The 18,232-nt window shown below is 49.5% G+C and overlaps 1 protein-coding gene across 4 annotated transcripts in view; it reads right to left on the reverse strand.

Moving 5' to 3' along the window:
• Positions 1 to 3,983: 3,983 nt before the first annotated feature.
• FERMT2 (FERM domain containing kindlin 2) overlaps positions 3,984 to 18,232 on the reverse strand; it is a 51,947-nt gene continuing 37,698 nt past the window's right edge. For 2 of the 4 annotated variants that reach the window (XM_021538437.3, XM_021538434.3), the window contains 9 exons: positions 16,966 to 17,100; positions 15,331 to 15,380; positions 13,041 to 13,165; positions 11,581 to 11,687; positions 11,043 to 11,264; positions 8,710 to 8,730; positions 8,118 to 8,242; positions 7,248 to 7,389; positions 3,984 to 5,397 (listed from right to left, as the gene is read on the reverse strand). In XM_021538437.3, coding sequence (XP_021394112.1) covers positions 5,224 to 5,397; positions 7,248 to 7,389; positions 8,118 to 8,242; positions 8,710 to 8,730; positions 11,043 to 11,264; positions 11,581 to 11,687; positions 13,041 to 13,165; positions 15,331 to 15,380; positions 16,966 to 17,100 — 1,101 coding nt within the window. In that variant the 3' untranslated portion in view covers positions 3,984 to 5,223. The remainder of the gene's footprint in view (positions 5,398 to 7,247; positions 7,390 to 8,117; positions 8,243 to 8,709; positions 8,731 to 11,042; positions 11,265 to 11,580; positions 11,688 to 13,040; positions 13,166 to 15,330; positions 15,381 to 16,965; positions 17,101 to 18,232) is intronic. The other 2 variants (XM_021538438.3, XM_021538436.3) reach the window with 1 other exon arrangement.

Below are 18,232 nucleotides of genomic sequence, written 5' to 3' on the forward strand. Positions count from 1 at the left end.
GATGCTCAACCCCACGAGGGGCTTGGAGAGGTGGGACAAAGCAGGGCAAGGTCGGGTAAAGCTCTCGCATTCCCCCTTGGTGTGAGCGCCGGGAATTTGGGAGATGTCCTTGCTCCCAGCCAGGGCAGTGCTGCTTGGCCACCCAGGAGCCCCTTCCCGGCCTGACGGCTGGAAAATCTCCAGTGTGCAGTGACTCATCCGCCTTGGGTTTACTACAGAATAATTGAAGGAGCTTTTTTTCAGCCCCTGCCCACCACAGGAAAGCCCCTGGGGCGGCCATCCCAGGGCGGGAGGAACGGGAGGGCTTTTGGAAACCCGCGTGTCCGGGGTGGAGGGAATAACCCAGCTCCTTTTGGAGAGCTTGGGAACGCAGTCATGGAATGGTTTGGGCTGGAAATTACCTTAAACAGCATCTCCTTCCAACCCCTTGCTGGGACACCTTCCATTATCCAGGTTATTCCAAGCCCCATCCATGTAACTTTGAAAATTTCCAAGGATGGACAGTGATTGTCCTCCCCACAAACCAGCAACTTCCCCGAATGTTCCTTTTCCATCAATTCCTGTCAGCAGGATGTCTCCATACCCACCTCTCACCCCCTCCCTGCTGCAGGGGACAGCCCTGCTGGGGAGATATTTCTTTTATTGCTGTTTTTAAAAAATATCTGTGCGTCTGCAAACCTCTCCCGCATCCAAAACTCCGCCGATCCCGCTCCAAACGGGCTCCGGGACTCGCCCATCTGCAAGGTATTAAATTACTTGGGGTTTAAAACGCTGTAGGAATCCCAGCCGACCCCCCAGGCCATGCCTGGCTCACACAGGCATCCCAGTCCCCTGCTGCATTCGGAGAGGTGCAGGTTCAGCCTGGCAGCCGGTTTGCATCAGAACCTTGCCAAAAAGTGATTTATTTTTTCCTTTTCCCCTCCTCAAGGTCCTGGAGCGGGGTCAGCAAGGGAGGAGCATCATCCCCCTGGCCCTGCTGCTGTTGGAGAGCTGGAGTTGTCCCATTTTCAGGCATCTCTGCCACTTTTTTTGTTAAATGGAGATTGGGGCATCCCTGTTGGCTTTGAATCTCCCTCCCCATCATGTGCTTACCACTGGAAGTTGGAAATAATTCCTCTTTCCCGAGCACAGCCACGGGTTTGTGGATGCCAGACAGTCACAGCTTTTCCTCCCTGAGGCTGAGTCATCCCGGGGGATGGGGACACCCACGGGCTGGCTTCTCCTGGGTTTTGGTTTGGGTTTTAATTTGGATTACTCCTGTGATTACTCAAAAGAAACAACCACAGCCACATTTCCCTATGTCAGCAAAAGAAATCTCCGTGTCTTCTTCCAGTGCTGGAGCTGCAGGAACTGGGACTGGCTGTGCCTTGTCTTGCCAAGACCCTCCTCATCCTCTGCTGCTGGGTTTGATGCCCAGACACCCCAAACCCACCTGGCCTGTGATTCCCACATCACTGGAAACCCTCTAAACCCTCTGTGCCCACCACATCCTGGTTTTCCTTTGGCTCAGGATCATGGAGCAAACAACCACAAACCTCCTTGTCCTCTCTGCTGCCTGTCCCTGAGTAGGATCATCTTTCCCGTGGTCTCCAGCTTTCATCATTTCCCTCCTTCATCTCTTTTCCAGTGTGCTCCTCACGCTTCCTCCTCACCCCTGTCCATCCTCGGCATTTGGCCACTCCCATCCATGCCATGTTTTATCTGGTGTTTCTCGAGATTTTAGGAGAACCACGGCATTTTTTACCCTGCTCCAACATCTCATTACCACTTGTATCTTTTCATCCAAGGAGAAAGGAAGTTTTCATCTAGGAAAGATCCTGGAAAACCCAGCAGAAAACTCTTGGAAAACTCCTTTGGATCACCTCGAACCCCCTGTGACCCCTGTGAAGCTCCAGCACTGTTTCCCACCCGGCTTCTCCAGCTCCCACCCTTGGGGGCCATGTGGGGAAGGGCTGTGGTTTGCCACGAGCACATTCTTCTCTCTCTCAGAATTTTTTCGTAGAGGAACACGGAGGAAAGAAAGAGAAAACAATTTCTATTTCTGCACCTTGTTTTTCCCATGTGGAATGTGTTTGGAGAATTGTTTACCTGGGGTGATTGCTTGGTTGGATTCTGGTGAGGATTGTTTGAGCCTGATGGTCAATTTGATCCACCTGGGTCTGGGCTCTGGAGAGAGGGTCACAAGTTGTTAGATAAAGTAGTTAGAAAAAGTAGGTTTGTAGTTTCAGTATCTCCTTTAAATAGTATATTAATGTATTATGGCATAGTTATAATAAAGAAATCATCCAGCCTTCTGAACTGGAGTCAGACACCATTTGTTCCCTCTAAATTCACCTGCATTTACAAGAGTGGTTGACAGCAGCCTCTGCCTTCCCATGGCCCTTCCCCAGCTCCTCTTTCTGCTCAGCGTTTCCTGCCTCATCACCTCCCCCAGCTCCATCCAGGCCGAGCCCTGCAGCAGTGCCTGGGGACAGACAGACGGACAGGCACTCGATCTTTTCAGCTCCCCATCCTGCCCAACCTCAGGCTGGGCAATAGGAGGTGAATGTTTTCCAGGGAGCCATGCCCATCACACACCCAGCTTTGGAGCTGTTCCAGTGTTGCTGCTGAGTATTGTCAATGCAGGTGAACCCGGTGGGAAGAAATACTGATGTCTGACTCCAGAAGGCTGAATGATTTATTATAACTATGCTAAAATACATTAACATACTATTTAAATGAGATACTAAAACTACAAACCTACTTTTCTAACTACCATATCTGACTCTCTCCAGAGCCCAGCCCCAGGTGGGTTGGATTGGCCATCAGGCTCAAACAATCCTCACCAGAATCCAACCAAGCAATCACCCCAGGGAAACAATTCTCCAAGCACATTCCACATGGGAAAAACAAGGAGCAGAAATAGAAATAGTTTTCTTTCTTTACTCCGTGTTCCTCTATGAAAAAATTCTGAGGGAGAGAAGAATGTGCCTGCCACAGGTGAGCTCCTGGTGCTGCCTGCCGGGAGCGTGCTCGCCGCCCTCCGCTCGCGTGCCTCAGAGCTGCCCAGACTTGCTGCATCCCAAAGAAGGAGCCTGTGGGTGTGGGGCAGGACTGGGAGCATCCCTGGCATGTCCTGGGTGCTGCTGTTGGAGTGGGAGGAATTGCCCAGCCCCACCAGGCCACCCCTTCCTTATCCTGGAGTTTATGGAGCAAGGGTGCAGCCAGTCCTGGGGCACGTGGTGTGAAAGGAGCAGTGTGGACATGGGGAAACGGATTCATGCCAGGGGAGGCTTAGATTGGCTACAGGGGAAATACTGGGGGATATGAGGGGAAATTCCTTGGTGGAATGGATGGTCAGGCACTGGAACAGGCTGCCCAGGGTAGCAGTGGAGCCCACTGGAAGGATGTAAAAGCTTTGTGGATGTGGCAGTTTGGGACATGGCGTAGTAATGAATTCAGCTTAGATCCTGTGATTCCCTGAATCCCTGGGCTGCTTCCCACTGCCTGGCCAGGGAGTGGGATCTACAGGGGACCTAATGGGGACTCCAGGAGAGCTGGAGAGGGACTTGGACAAGGGCCTGGAGTAACAGGACACAGGGAATGGCTTCCCACTGCCAGAGGGCAGGGATGGATGCGAGATTGGGAAGGAATTCCTGGCTGGGAGGGTGGGGAAGGGCTGGCACAGGTGCCCAGAGAAGCTGTGGCTGCCCCTGGATCCCTGGAAGTGTCCAAGGCCAGGTTGGACAGGGATTGGAGCACCTTGGGATAGTGGGAGGTGTCCCTGCCCTTGGCAGGAGCTGAAACAAGCTGAGCTTTAAGGTCTTTTCCAACCCAAAACCATTTGAGAATTTTCAAACTTTTTGTTGCATTTTAGTGGCATTTGTTTCAGCAAACTTGGGATAAGGCAGCAGGAGGGAGCCCAAGGCTGGCATGGGATGGCTCCATCCTATGGAGTTGTTTATGGCTTTTCCATAGCACAAGTAGACCCCAAAAACCAGGAGTGGCAGCTGAATGTTAAATAGAAGATTTGACTTTTATTTAAAATAAAATGTATTTGAACATAGTCTTGACACCACGGACTATGGGAACGCAACACTGGATATTCCTTGGCATTAGGTGGGCACAGGATCCTTCCTCGTTAGCATTAATATGGGAATGGCTTAATGAACCTGGCAGTCCTGGCCCCAGGGATCAGCTGCTGAGGGTGTTGTGGCACAGCTCTGGAATCCCCTTTAACTTAGATGAAAATTTACTGGACTAAAATTGTGGTTTGTGTGGGATTTTTATTCCTTGGTTTGTCCCCGTACCCCTTCCAGACATCCTACAGTTACTGCTGATCTATGCAATATCCTAGCTGGCTTGTGAGACTAGTTACAAAAACTGTACAACTTTATAAAATTTGTGGTTTTTTACATTAGTTACACAAAAACCTTTACTTCATAAACCTTTTACTTCATATCGTAATGAAAAAATTTGCATATCAGAGGCAGAACAGTGACTATGCTGGTGAATACTAAAAGTGTCATAATACAATACGGTGTACAAATAAAACTAAAAAAAAAGACAATATAAATGATTATCAAAAGGCAAGTTAAACAAATAAAACCAAGCTATAACAGACTAACAGAAGACCATCTTCGAGGCCACACAAAACTATCCTCAAAGTCATGTCAGGCACCTTCAGAGTCCTGGTGTAGTGTGAGAGGAGAGATGGACGACTTAAAACAGGTCAAATGTACAGAATAAAAACACAAAAAAAAAAGTAATAAAACACTCATGCATTAAACATGATAAATAGACTTCATATAGGTTAGCCCTGGATGGCTTTACAAGAAGATGGCTTAGAGTTCTCTTCAAAAATTGGCTTTTTTAAGTCAGTTAAATCTTTCTCCTGATCTGTCCATCGGAGTCTGGATCTTTGGGTCACTGTCACCCTGCCCAGACACGGTCTGGTTATAGCAAATTAACAGAAGTGCTCATTAGTGCACACAGATTAACTGGTCTGGTAATGCAAAAAAAAAAAAAAAAACAAAAAAAAAAAAACAAAACCAAAACCAAACAAAATAATAATAATAATAATAAAAAAAAAAAAAAACAAAACCAAAAATCCAATTGTTAAAAAAAAAAAAAAAGATACATTTCAAGCTTACTTTATTAAGCAGCATTATCTCAAAGGACAGCTTTGGAAAGTTAAACATGAATATGGCCGTGGGGGTTCCTGCAGGGCGAGGCTGGCGGGGCTCACACCCAGCCACTGGTCAGTTTGTAGAACATCTCCTCGTCCAGGCTCTCGTTCTGGTCCTTGGCCCGCGTGGACAGGAAGATGTAGCCCCCGATGAACTCGTGCACCACCTTGCAATCCACCTCGGTGCAGATGAACGACACGCGCACCTCGTCCGCGAACTCCACCGTCACCTGCAGGGGCACACCCAGCTCAGAGCCGCCCTGGCCGTCCCCAGGGAACGGCTTCTTCCCTTCTCCCCGCTTCTTCTGGGTGCTCTGATGGTTGTCTAATGCCTAAGCAAAATTTTGTGGTGCCAATGTAGGTGTAGGTGGAGCTCCTCTGCTCTGCAGTCGAGCTGGGAATGTTTCCCTGGAGAGGAGAAGCTCCAGGGAGAGCTCAGAGCCCTTGGCAGAGCCTGAAGTGGCTCCAGGAGAGCTGGAGAGGGGCTGGGGACAAGGATGGAGGGACAGCACACAGGGAATGGCTCCCACTGCCAGAGGGCAGGGATGGATGGGAGATTGGGAATTGGGAATTCCTGGCTGGGCTGGAATTGCCAGAGCAGCTGTGGCTGCCCCTGGATCCCTGGAAGTGTCCAAGGCCAGGTTGGACAGGGCTTGGAGCAGCCTGGGATGGTGGAAGGTGTCCCTGCCATGGCAGGGGGTGGAATGAGTTGATCTTGAGGGTCCCTCCCACCCCAAACCATTCCAGGATCCTGTGAATGGTACTTTGGCCTTGAGGATCCTTAGGACTTCCTTTCTCCTTTAAATTTCCTGTGACTTATTCAAATATTTAGATACAGAAATACATTTTATTGCCTTTTATTGTTTTCTATTTATTTATCCATTCATTTATTTATTTAAATTACCATGACCCCCTGTATTCCCCCATGACTCAGAAACAATCCCCTAGTGTTTCTACCTCTCCATGGTGAGCATGTGGCCATATTTTCCCTGCTTCCAGAGAAAACAGGGATTGGGCACAGACCTGTTGCAGTCTGGGCTTTCTTTCCACTTTTCCCTGGTTCTCCAAGTTGAATTTTGGCCACTGAAATACCTTATGGGGGCTGGGGGAGCTCATTTTGGAGTGACTGAGCAAACCATTCATTTATCAATGCTCATTCTCTTTTTTTTCCCCCTATCACTGACAGCTCTACAGGAGGGATGGGGATTCCCAGCAGAGTATCCAAACTGGATAACTGGGATATCTGAGCTTGCAACTGTGTCAAAACAATGACTCTGAGGCAGAGGGGGAAGCCAAATAATTTTTCCAGCAACTCTTAATGAGCTGCAAACTGCAGGAGAACAGCCCTCACATATCCCTGGCAGCTTTAATTGTGTGTTCTGCCAAAAAGGAGCCCAAAAATTGGAGCATCCAAATGTAACAGCAGCGGGAAAGCCCATCTCAGAGCCTGGGGAAGAAACTACTCCGTTTTGTTTGTTATTTACATGAAAGTCTGAGTTGTACAGCAAATGAAAGGGATTTTAGTATGGATAAGGCCCTGCATAGTTGTGTTATGGGTTAGGATGGAGTCCGAGCATCAGCGCTGAGGTTTCACTTCATTTAATTGTGTGGGGTTCAGAGAACAGAGAAAACAATTCCTGGCTACAGGAGAGAAAGATTCAAGGCTTTTTCTTAAGGGTCACACAACTCCACCAGTGCCTAAAAGGGCTCCAGGAGAACTGGAGAGGGACTGGGGACAAGGGATGGAGGGACAGGACCCAGGGAACGGCTCCCACTGCCAGAGGGCAGAGTTAGATGGGATATTTGGAACTGGGAATTCCTGTCTGTGAGGATGGTGAGGCCCTGGCACAGGTGCCCAGAGAAGCTGTGGCTGCCCCTGGACCCCTGGAAGTGTCCAAGACCAGGCTGGACAGGGCTTGGAGCACCTGGGATAGTGGGAGGCCCATGGCCGGGGGTTGGATCAAGATGGTCTTTAAGGTCCCTCCCAACCCAAACCATTTGGGATTCCAGGACTCCAGGAGTGGTTCCTGTCTCACTGACAGGAGCAGGGGAGAACACGGGGTGTCAGACACCATCTCACCATTTTGATCTCCCAGTTGACATTCCACTGTTTCATGTTGCTGAAGCGCCAGGTCTTGACGGCGTCGCCCGTGCTGGCGTCCATGCGGATCAGGCGGTTGTAGGCGATGCCGATCAGCTCATCCTTCTTCCCACCCTGGAACCTGGCAGAGGGATTGAGAAGAACAAGCCTGTGAGACACACAAACCCAGCAGCTGAGTTTACTTGTAAAATCATTTTTATACATCAGAGCAGCTCGTGGTTTTAATTTCAGCTGCAGCGTGACTTCCGCAGCCAAGGATGCGCACAAGGAATGTCCTTGCCCATGGCAGGGGGTTGGAATGAGGTGATCTTTGGGGTCCCTTCCAACCCAACTCAAGGCAACCCAACTCAACCCAACCCAATCCAAGGCAACTCAACTCAACCCAATCCAATCCAATCCAACCCAATGCAACCCAACCCAAGGCAACCCAACTCAACCCAATCCAATCCAACCCAATCCAAGGCAACCCAATCCAACCCAACCCAATCCAAGGCAACCCAAGCCAACCAAATCCAAAGCAACCCAACCCAACACAATCCAAGGCAACCCAATCCAACCCAACCCAATGCAACCCAACACAACCCAAGCCAACCCAATCCAAGGCAACCCAATTCAAGGCAACTCAATCCAACCCAACACAATCCAAGGCAACCCAATCCAACCCAACCCAATGCAACCCAACACAACCCAACCAAACCCAATCCAAGGCAACCCAAACCAATCCAATCCAACCCAACCCAATCCAAGGCAACCCAACCCAACCCCTTCCACGATGATTCCAGGGTATTTAACCCACTCCCTGCATCCACGAAGGAAACTCCTCCAGCCCAGCCCCGCAGCGCCACCCACCTTGCGTTGAAGTGCGTGATGCCGAACTCCGGCAGCGACTGCCAGGCTTGGATAAAGCGCATCTTGGCCTCGATGAGGCTCATCTGGGCCACGTTCTGGTGAGCCTCCAGGATGCGCGCCGTGATCTGCGGGCGGCGAGACACAGCGGGGTCAGGGGACAGGGACCTCGGTGCCACCTCCGCTGCCACGCGCACGGGAGCGGCTTGGGAGCCGCCGCGGATCCGAGCACGGATAATCAATAATTCCTCCCCTGAGGCTTTATTTCAGCTCCGACTGCTCGGAGCCCACGTGGAGCTTCCCATCTCCAGATACAGGAAAACAAATACAGATGAGAGCTGTCTGGAGGCAAAGAGCCACGCATGCTCTCGGGAGCTTTAAGGATGTGAGCGAACAACAAGGCAGTTTTGTGGTGTAGAGTTTCCAGTTTCAGCCCATCAATCACTGGGGACCATTATAAAAACCTACCAGGGCCCAAGTGTCACGGGGAGGGTGCAGGTTTTGTTAGTGTTTTCACCGCTGCTGTCTAAACCATAGGGGTTCTAGATTAAGTTTATTTTAAGTTTATCTTAATTTTATTGTTGCTGTCACTTACCAAGTCTCTTACATAGCCTGGCTGAAGATGGCAAGGCGAAATGAAAAAATAAAAAAAAAAGAAAAGGAGGCAGAAAGAAAAAAAAGCAATCAGAAATATGGCAACAAAGCAAAGAAAAAGTGTAAATTAACTGCAAACCAAAGTTCAAGCAAAAAAAAAAAAAAAACCAAAACAAACCACATGCACAATTCCTTAGGTGGAAAAGCAGCCAAAGGGAATGTGAGCAGGGACAAACGAGCAGAAATTTGCCGCTCATGCTGGCCCTGCTGGAGCACTGGAGTGATCCCAGCTGGGTCCTGGCATTGTGGAGAGATGGTTTTGGTCCTGAGATGGTTTGAGATGGATTTCAGGAAAAGGCTCTTCCCCAGAGGGTGCTGGCACTGCCCAGGCTCCCCAGGGAATGGGCACGGCCTGAGGCTGCCAGAGCTCCAGGAGCCTTTGGACAGCACTGCTAGGGATGCCCAGGGTGGGATTTTTGGGGGGTCTGTGCAGGGCCAGGAGCTGGACTCTGATCTCTGTGGGTCCCTTCCCACTCAGGATATTCTGTGATTCCGTGGTCCTGCTGGGGGGTGAAGGGGAGGGTGAATCTGCCAGGCCAGGGGTGGGTTCATGGTCTCATTTTCCTCCCCACGTCTCTGCACAATCTCAAGGCCACTCTGGCTGGGGAAGCTCGAGAGGAAGCTCAGGAGCTCACTCTGAGCTTGGCAGATCCTTCTGTTTGGGATATGTGGAGAAATGCTTGGGATGCTGCCTGGGATAACAAGCAGATGAAGGGAACATCAGCTGTGCTTCTCAGAGATGTGTCTGCCCTTGCTGGCTCTCACACCAAACTCTGGCAGGGCACCTGGGAGCTCTGAAAAATCTTTATTTTGAGTCAGTTTTTGTTTATTTGCATTTAGGATTTGGTGCTTCCAATCCCAACCTACCAGCCCTACTCTTCTGCATGTGGAGACAAACATCACCCCAGTGGGCTTGGGGCTGGTGAGGACCCAGAGCCTCCATAAATCCACAGTCAATTCCCATTCCAGCAGCTCCTGTGGGCTGCACAGCCTCCTCCTCCCCCTCCTACCCTGTGCCTCGGAAGGACCCTTGTGGTCAAATTCCTGACATTCCTGCAGCCTCCATCCCTCATTCCTCTCAGCAAACATCCTCTGCTGCTCCAAGCTGTGCCTCTGGCCACCAAGGAAAATCCTAAATCCACTGCTTAGCTGATGCCTATGAGGGCCCTGGTGTCCACACCATGGCCACATCCTGCCTGGGATCATCCCCATCGTGCCCATCCCCACGATTCCATAGATTTTACTTTTATAACCAGGATACATGCACAGTAAGCAGGTTTTCCAAGCTAATATTTTTCCAGGTGCCTCTGTTTTACTGGAAACCTAGAAAGTATTTTTTATATATAAATATATATATCTATATATATGTTAAAATAGTATATTTATGCAGCCTCTCCTCCATCCAAGGGGATATAAAGGCTCATTCAGGAGAATAATAAGGGCTATATAAAATATAACTCCACTGCCAGGAAATCATCGTGCTGTGCCAATAAAAAGTTATATTTTTCCGGCTTCTCTGACTTGCAGCCTTCTTCTGGGCTTGAAGAAATCATATCCAGCCCCAGCCAGCAGCCTGAAGGATTTAAGTCACCAAAAGGCCACGGAGCAATGCTTTCCTTATTTTTGCTGCTGTTCTGACATATAATTCTCTTTGAGAGAATCCTGCATTTATTCCCAGTGTGGAACAGTTTAGCCCTGTCAGGCAGGGATCGGATGGAGCATGGATGGAGTTCAAGCACGAGTCACAGCAACTCAAAACCAAAGCAATGTTCCAAGGACTGGCATTTGGAAGCAGTGGAAAAGCAGAGAGAGAAATATGCAAACCGTGTTACAGCCAAGTGTGGATAAAGCACTGCAAGCAACTGCAACTCCGCTGATCCCGGGGATTTCTCCATGGATTCTGTGCAGGGGAAGGGGTTTTAACCCTAGCACCGGGCAGAGATGGGGCAGCTGGAGCCAAACCATTATCAGCAGGGGCCAAACCATTCCCAGAACGTGTTTAAAATGAACACCAACCAATTTCAAATGCATTTCCAATTGAAGGTTCCCCGCCGTGTCCGTGCACCACTGCACACAGCACGTGGCAGAATCCCGGTGCTGGGTGCCATCCCCAGGTGCTGGATCCAAACCAAACCCTTCAGCCCCACTTCATTTTAGTAACCACGTGCATCCCAGTGAGTGAGGACATCCAAAACATCCAAACCACGCCGTGTTAAACACCAGCCACCGCCGGGACGCGCGTCCAGCCCAACCAACGCCGACGGCAGCGCCTACCTGCTTGTTCTTGTACTTCTTCAGGTAGCGAGGGGACACCAGGCACTCGGGGTTGATGTCGGTGTTGATCTGCTCCGGGATCAGCTGCGGGTCTGGGTTCAAATGCTGCATTTTCAGGAAGGACAGGATGTTCTGCACTTCCATGCCGTAGGAGCTGTCGGCCATGGTCTTGCCCTTGGAGGCCAGGCGGCAGGCGGCCATCCAGCTGGCGTACTGCGTCTCCTGTCCCCCAAAACAGGGACATGTGTCTGTCACAGACCCCTCAAAAAACACCCCATGGAGACCTCATTCCCCTCCCAGCCTCAGGAGACTCCAGCATGCACAAAGACAGGCAGAAATCCGACCAAGGTGTGGCCAAAAACCACACAGCAAAGCTAAGGCTGATTTTCTACTCCAAACTCACAGGTGACTTGGAGCACATTTGGATTGCTGAGATCAGACAGGTGAGAGCATTTTCTATTTGTTTTTGAAAGAACAGCCCCTGAGCAGGATGGTGGGAAAAGGCTGAAGAGGTGTCCAGTCCAAGAGATGAACTTACGTTGTCGCAGCGCAGCCAAATCTCGTTCATCCCCTCTGCCACCGGAATCAGGAGTTTGATGTTGAACTTCTGACCAGAGATGTTCACATCAGGGGTAACTTCACATCCTGCAATGAGGGAGATGGTGTTTAGCAGGGGTGTGAGGAACTATGATTTAAAAACTGGCAAAGAAAGTGAAAATAAGAAAAGAAATAGCAAAGCTCCCTGACTCAAGGGTCGCTGGTGGCATCTCAGTGCTGCCAAAGGTTTGTCCCACACCTCTGATGGGATGGACACTCCACACAGCACAGAAAAAACCTGTCCCTTTTTCCAAGTGTCAGGAAAACGGGAGGGAAAATCAAGACCTGATTTGAAAGCAATGAAGCAACAGCAAACCCACAGAACTCCTGGATCCTGCCTGGAATCAGAAACTGATCCAGTGGCTGGCAAACACCCCAAAATCTTCATGGAAGGATAGGAAAAGGTGACTGGACGGGTGTTGAGTCTCACCCTGAAACCTTTTTGTGTTACTGATGAATGATGGGATGCCATGAAGTGTTTCAGGCCAGGCTGGGTGGGGCCTGGACCATCCTGCTTTAGTGGAAGGTGTCCCTGTGGGAGCGAGGTGGAACTGGCTGAGCTTTAAAGTCCCTTCCAACCCAAACCATTGAGAGGCTCCATGATTTGGCTGCTGCAGCTGCAGCGAGGTGTGAGCATCTTGCTCTTGGTGCCTGGAGAGAATTCCAAGTGGTTGTGTAAACACAGGGGTGATGAACCCACCCAGCCACGGCAGCGCGGGCGCCGCGCCAACGCCGCCTCCCAGATTTCTGCAAAGTGCCCTCACAGCAGATTTGTCAAAAGCTCCCAGAAAGGTCCTGGGGGCCAGGCCTCACTCCTACAGCAGCCTGAGGTCTCCTGGCATTCCCCCTGCTCCTGCATCCACAGGGAGAACACACGAGCTCCCTGCAGCAGGAATGTTTCACTTGACAGAAGGACAGGCAGCCACCGTAGGAATTTCAGCTCTCGAGTGCGGCTGCTCCCAACCAGCAGCAGGGAGAGGAGATAAAATAAAGGCAGCAGAGGAAGAAAATGGTCTGCTCTTTCCAGTTTCTGCCATGGGAGTCGGTGCAATCCTTTGGAGAACTGACAAAAAGGAGAAGGGCAGGTGGAAAGATGGAACAAGGTTTGGAAAATCCCCTCCAACCCAATCCCACAGAAGCTCTCCAAGCTTGGTTCTCCAAGCTCTCTTCCCAAGCTTTTTGGGGTGCTCTCCTATGAAATGACACATAATCACACTTGGAGTTCTTAGAACTCCAAGTCTGTGCCATGATACCAAACCCAGCCACCTCATTCCTTTACACACCTTTACCCAACCCCAGGATGGAATTCTGAGGCGATAAAGCAGTGGGAAAACAAAATGCAGGAGGAGCAGCCTGGAATAAAAAGCAGCTTCTCTTACCCCAACCCCGTGCTTCTCTTACCTCTCAGGTTCATCTGGTGAGCAGGAGTCCCGTTGGATTCCTCTTTGCTTTTGTAGCAGGAGATGGAGGTATCTTTGAAGGTGCACCAGTAGGGCTTGTAGCCTTTCAACGTCAGCTTCTTGGGCCTGCAGGACACGTGGGGGGACATCTCACTTGGTCTGAGCTCCTCAAACAAGCTGCTCCCCAGGAAACCTCAGGATTTCCTCAGAATTTCAGCCCTGGCAAGCTGCTGTCAGCAGCCTGGGTTATTCCCACCCCTGTCTGGGGGCTCAGCCATTCCTTCACTGCTGGCTCAAGGAGCTGAGCTCCAATTCCAAGTTTGGAGTCTTCAATCCCAGGGAGATAATTTGGGGCAAGGTGGGGGGAGCTGGAGGACTGTGCTACAAAAACAGAGGAGTCCATGAACCACTGCAGAATCTGCCTGTCCAGCCACCACATGAAACTGGAACCACTCTGCTCAGGCTCAGAGGGGAAGCAGCACTTCCAAGGACGTGTCAGTCACGCACACGCCTGAGTGCACTCCTTGTTTTCTTTTTAAACACTCCACAGCACAAAAGGCTCCCTTTTTTCCACTGAAAGCATGGATTTTGCTCGATTCTGCAGGAGAACTGGTGGCCCTGCAAAGTGAAGCACCCTGAACTCATCCCAACACAAGCCCAGAGCCTTTACAGAGCCCCAACTATCAGAATATTTTAACCTTCCCTGATTTCTAAACCTTATTCTAAGGCTGGATCTGCAGCCTCTCATGCGTTTCTTATGTTTTCATCTCAGAAACAGCTACTGAGAGTATTTTAGGTGGGATATTAAGAAGAAATCTTTCCCTGTGAGGGTGCTGAGGCCCTGGCACAGGGTGCCCAGAGAAGCTGTGGCTGCCCCTGGATCCCTGGAAATGTCCAAAGCCAGGCTGGATGGGGCTTAGAGCAACCTGGGATAGTGGAAGGTTGTTCCAGGGGGGTTGGAACAGGATGGTCTTTAAAGTCCATCCCAACCCAAACCACTCTGGAATTCTGTTATTTTAGCTGGCAAGGGCAGCAACCTGGCTGGCAGGGGAGAGAGAACCATTCCAAATCTCCACAGCCACCCCAGGCACATGCTGGGACACATTTACAGGAGTTAAATCTATGGAATACGAGGGACAAGCACTGATCCCCCAGTTCTCCTCCCCAGCTGAAGTGTGACAAGAGGCACATCCAAAGCTGGGACAGCTCCAAACATTGCACCATTCACACTGGATTTCTGGCACTGAAATTCCACCTGAGCACCATTTTTAGCAGCAAATGGAATTCTGTGTTCAATCTGACAGCCTCAAACCCCAGCCCCAGGGTTTAGGGCTTGTACTGAGTGAGAAACCAGCAGCTTCTGGCTGCTCCAATTTGCAGGCAATTAGCTGCCAGAGTGGTGCCTAATTTGATTGGCAAATCAGCAGATCAAGGGGAAGAACAAGTTTTTTGTTTGTTTGTTTGTTCAAAGGAGGGGAAAAACACCCACTGAGGGGATGGGCACAGCCTGAAACTTCATCCTAATTAAGCCAGACCACAAGCCCAGACAGAGGCAGAGACCTCATTAATTCACCTCTGGAGAGGGAGAAGGGGTTTTCAGAGCAGAGGGTGCCAGGTTCTGACTCCAGAACCAAACAATTCATAAAATAAAAGCTTGCTCCAGAGCTATTTCACTGTCTGCAGCTTTTTTCCTCCCCCCACTATCCTGCAGCTCTGCTGTGAAATCCCATCAGCGTCTCCAGCTTCCAGAACTTTCACTGCAGCAGGCAATAAATTGCAAAAGATTGTGGTGGCTGCCAAAAATGTTCTTCCAAGTCCAGACGCTGCCGTTCCCAGTTTCCATGAACCACCAACCAAGTCAAAGCAAGCTAAAAAAAAACCCCTCCTAAATCCTGAGCAAGCTGAGAGAGGGACAGAGTCAACTTAACCTGCTCCTTTTGGCGTGGAGAGACCAGGATCTTGGCTGGATAGAATTCCTCCAGCCTCCTGCACGCCAGGAGAAGTCTTTGAGGGAGGTTTTTAGGTTTCACTCCTCATTTTAGGATGGTTTGTTCTCTCCTGGGCATGAAATGTGTTAAAAAAACATCCAAGCACACACTGCTGGCTGTGGGATGCACCAGAGCAGGAAAACACCTTGAATTCTGTATTTAAGAACCAATCAATTTAAGTATTGAGTATTTTGAATATCATAAGGCCGGGAGATAAAAAAAAAAAGGAAATGAAGAGGCAGGACCATTAATTATTCACAGCCATTACCAGTTCCACAAGCAGCTCTTCCCCTCAGCACTTACTTGAAGACTTTAATGTAGTCAGCAAGCTCTGGGATGGAAGTGATGTCACCCTGGAAATCAAAGATTATCCCAATCACTCGGAGCAGCGGGATCAGGAGGGAAGGGACGTGGCACAGGGGAGGGAACCAGGAGCACATCAGGGCTTGGGGGTGGTGAAGCTGCTCCTGAGGAAGCCCCAGCCACTTCCCAGGAGAAGCCAGCAGTGCAAAATGCAGGGCCCAGCTCTGCTGTTTGGAAAGCAGAGGACAGGGCTCGATCTTCCTTTGAGGAATTCCTGCTGCTGCCGGAGCCAATTCCCAGCCGCGGGGTCACCGCCGGTCACGGCAGCAGCGTTTGCACAGGGAATTTTCTCCTCCCTCCAGTTATTCCTGATGCTCCAAACAAAAGGGAAGAGGCACCTCTGCAGAGAATTAACAGGCATTTCTAAGCCTAGAAAGATTTTTTTTTCCCCTCCCCCAAAATTTTTTAAATATTGAGTTTAAATTCTCTTTTTTTTTTTTTGCATCAGGGTGGCACTTGCAATTCCCAGGAGCTGGAAGTATAAAAAATTTCCAGGGATAGGGAAAGGGAGGATTGCTCCAGGAGCTTCCAGTAGCAGGACAGTTTACTTTCAGTCTGCAATGAAAAACTGTTTACAGATACCACAGGGAAAAAAATGCAGAATCTAAACAAACAATCCAGTAATTGCCCATTATCTGTATTCAATTACTCGAATGCATCTGGAAATGGCTCCTGCTACAAAGCCCTACGGAAAGGGATGGGGTTTTTTTTGGATGAATCTTTGTCCTCTTCACTCCAGTCTGGCAGGGACAGTTCCTCAGTGATGTGTTTCAAATCTGGTTTTGCAAAAGGAATTAGAAAATATGTCTTGGTGATAAAAATTTGTTGTTATTTCTGGTTCATACTGCAAAGCTCTGCTGTTGTTAATGCCAGTAAAGCATCTAAGGATGGATGTAGCTTCAAAAAGATCTATCATAAACACTTAAAAAATTATATGAAGTGTAAAAGTGGAAAATTTCAGATTTTAGGGTTGGAAAGAGATGATTTAAATGTGTAAAATGCCTGGAAAAGCTGTGCTGGACCAAGGCTGACAGGACTGAATCCTTTTAATGCACTTTAATTTTCAGGCTATGTATTTTTAAAGGTGGAAAACCAGTGTTAAAACAATATATCAAGAAAAAAACCCCCAAATGCTCTGAAATACAGACCTAGGCTAAAATCCAGTCTAATAAAAATAGAGTTTCATAAGCCTAAATTAGTTCTGAAAATCCAGCAGCTGCTTTAGGTGCTGTAAAATGTGAATTAGAAACAGTGGAAGAGGAACCTCAACGTGGAAAACTCAGTTATTTGGGAAAGTCAGTAGTGAGGATAAAAAAAAAATAAATTAATTTCCATTTAGTTTTCCATTATTTCATCAGGAGGGTGGCTTGGTGCAGGGGGGGGATCAGTAAGATCCTGGCTCCTCCAAACTTTTCCAGATGCTGCCCAGGGTTCCCTCTTTCCAGAACTATCCCTTGGTATCTGAAACCCCTGTATTTTAAAGAAAATATTACTGGGCAATTTGTCATCAGAATTAGAAGAAAAATAGGAAATAAATGAGGTTGGATGCCTGGAAGAACTCCCTGCAGCCCTTACCAGGATTGTTGAGGTCTTGCCACCTTCCAAGGTGATTTCCAGGTCCGAGAGCGCGGCGTCCACCTCATCCACGTCCTTGTCACTGTGGTTCAGGTGGTTTTCCGAGGACATGATGGACAGCTTGTTGATGTGGTACTGCAAGGCAAGGCCAGGGTCACACCTGGGTGCTCCTGTGACCCCAGGATCCCACGGGATCTTGGTGACACAGCCACCGTGCTTGGGAAACCAGGAGGAGAGGCAGCAAATACTGGGAGGGTTTGTGGCTCAGGAGTGACCATCCTGGATGTTTCCAGGCCAAGGAGTCTCCAAGCATCCATCCCTGAGGATCTCTGGACAGGGCAGAGCTGCTCTTTCCACCGGGCTGAGGTTGGAAGGGACCTCTGGAGGTCACCTGGTCCCACTCCCTGCTCCAGCAGGGCCACCTGGAGCTGTTGTCCAGGACCACATCCAGCTGGCTTTGGAGTAACTCCAGGGAGGGACACTCCACAGCCTCTCTGGCACTCAGAGGAGTGCTCAGTCACCCTCCTGGTATGAAGATGCTTCCTGATGTGCAGAGGGACCCTCCCGTGTTCCAGGCTGTGTCCATGGCCTCTGCTCCTGCCATTGGGCACCTCTAGCCACCCCTTTCCTGCCTCCCACCAGGTGTTTATGGATGTTTGTAAGATCCCCCATCCCTGAAGTGTCCAAGGCCAGGTTGGACAGGGCAGGAACAACCTGGGAGGGTGGAAGTGTCCCTGCCCAACCTTTAAAGCCCATTCCAATCCAAACCATTGTAGGATTCTATGCCTTTGCATCTGTTTTCACCCCAGAAAACCAAAAACATCCATAAAATCTCACAGGAAGAACCGTGCCCAACCCACTCTGGAGCACTTGGATGTAAACTGAGCCATCATATTTCTTCTTTCTTCTCTTTTTTTTCCTGGGAGGGGCCCTTGGAGCAGGCAGCCCTGCTCCTGAGGGGGATATTTCTGCATCCTACAGTTCCAAGGTGTGCCGGACCACACGGAACAAATGCCTGCCATCCCTCTCATGGAAGTCAATAGCAGGTGGAGCATTTTTGCCAAATCACACTGAGTATTTCATAAACCAGATAAATAAATAGTTCTGGGAAAGCCACAGATTATCCCCAGCTGATTTGGGGGCAGAGAGCCAGAAAGGCACAGTTCACTAACCCCTTGTTCGTATGGGATGGGTTAAGAAGGACAAAACTAGAAGTTAAGATAGATATAAACATGTTTGGTAAAAGCAGGTCAAGTTTTTTTTCATG

The sequence above is a fragment of the Lonchura striata genome, chromosome 6 (genome assembly GCF_046129695.1).
Source record: "Lonchura striata isolate bLonStr1 chromosome 6, bLonStr1.mat, whole genome shotgun sequence".
Classification (NCBI taxonomy): Eukaryota; Metazoa; Chordata; class Aves; order Passeriformes; family Estrildidae; genus Lonchura; species Lonchura striata.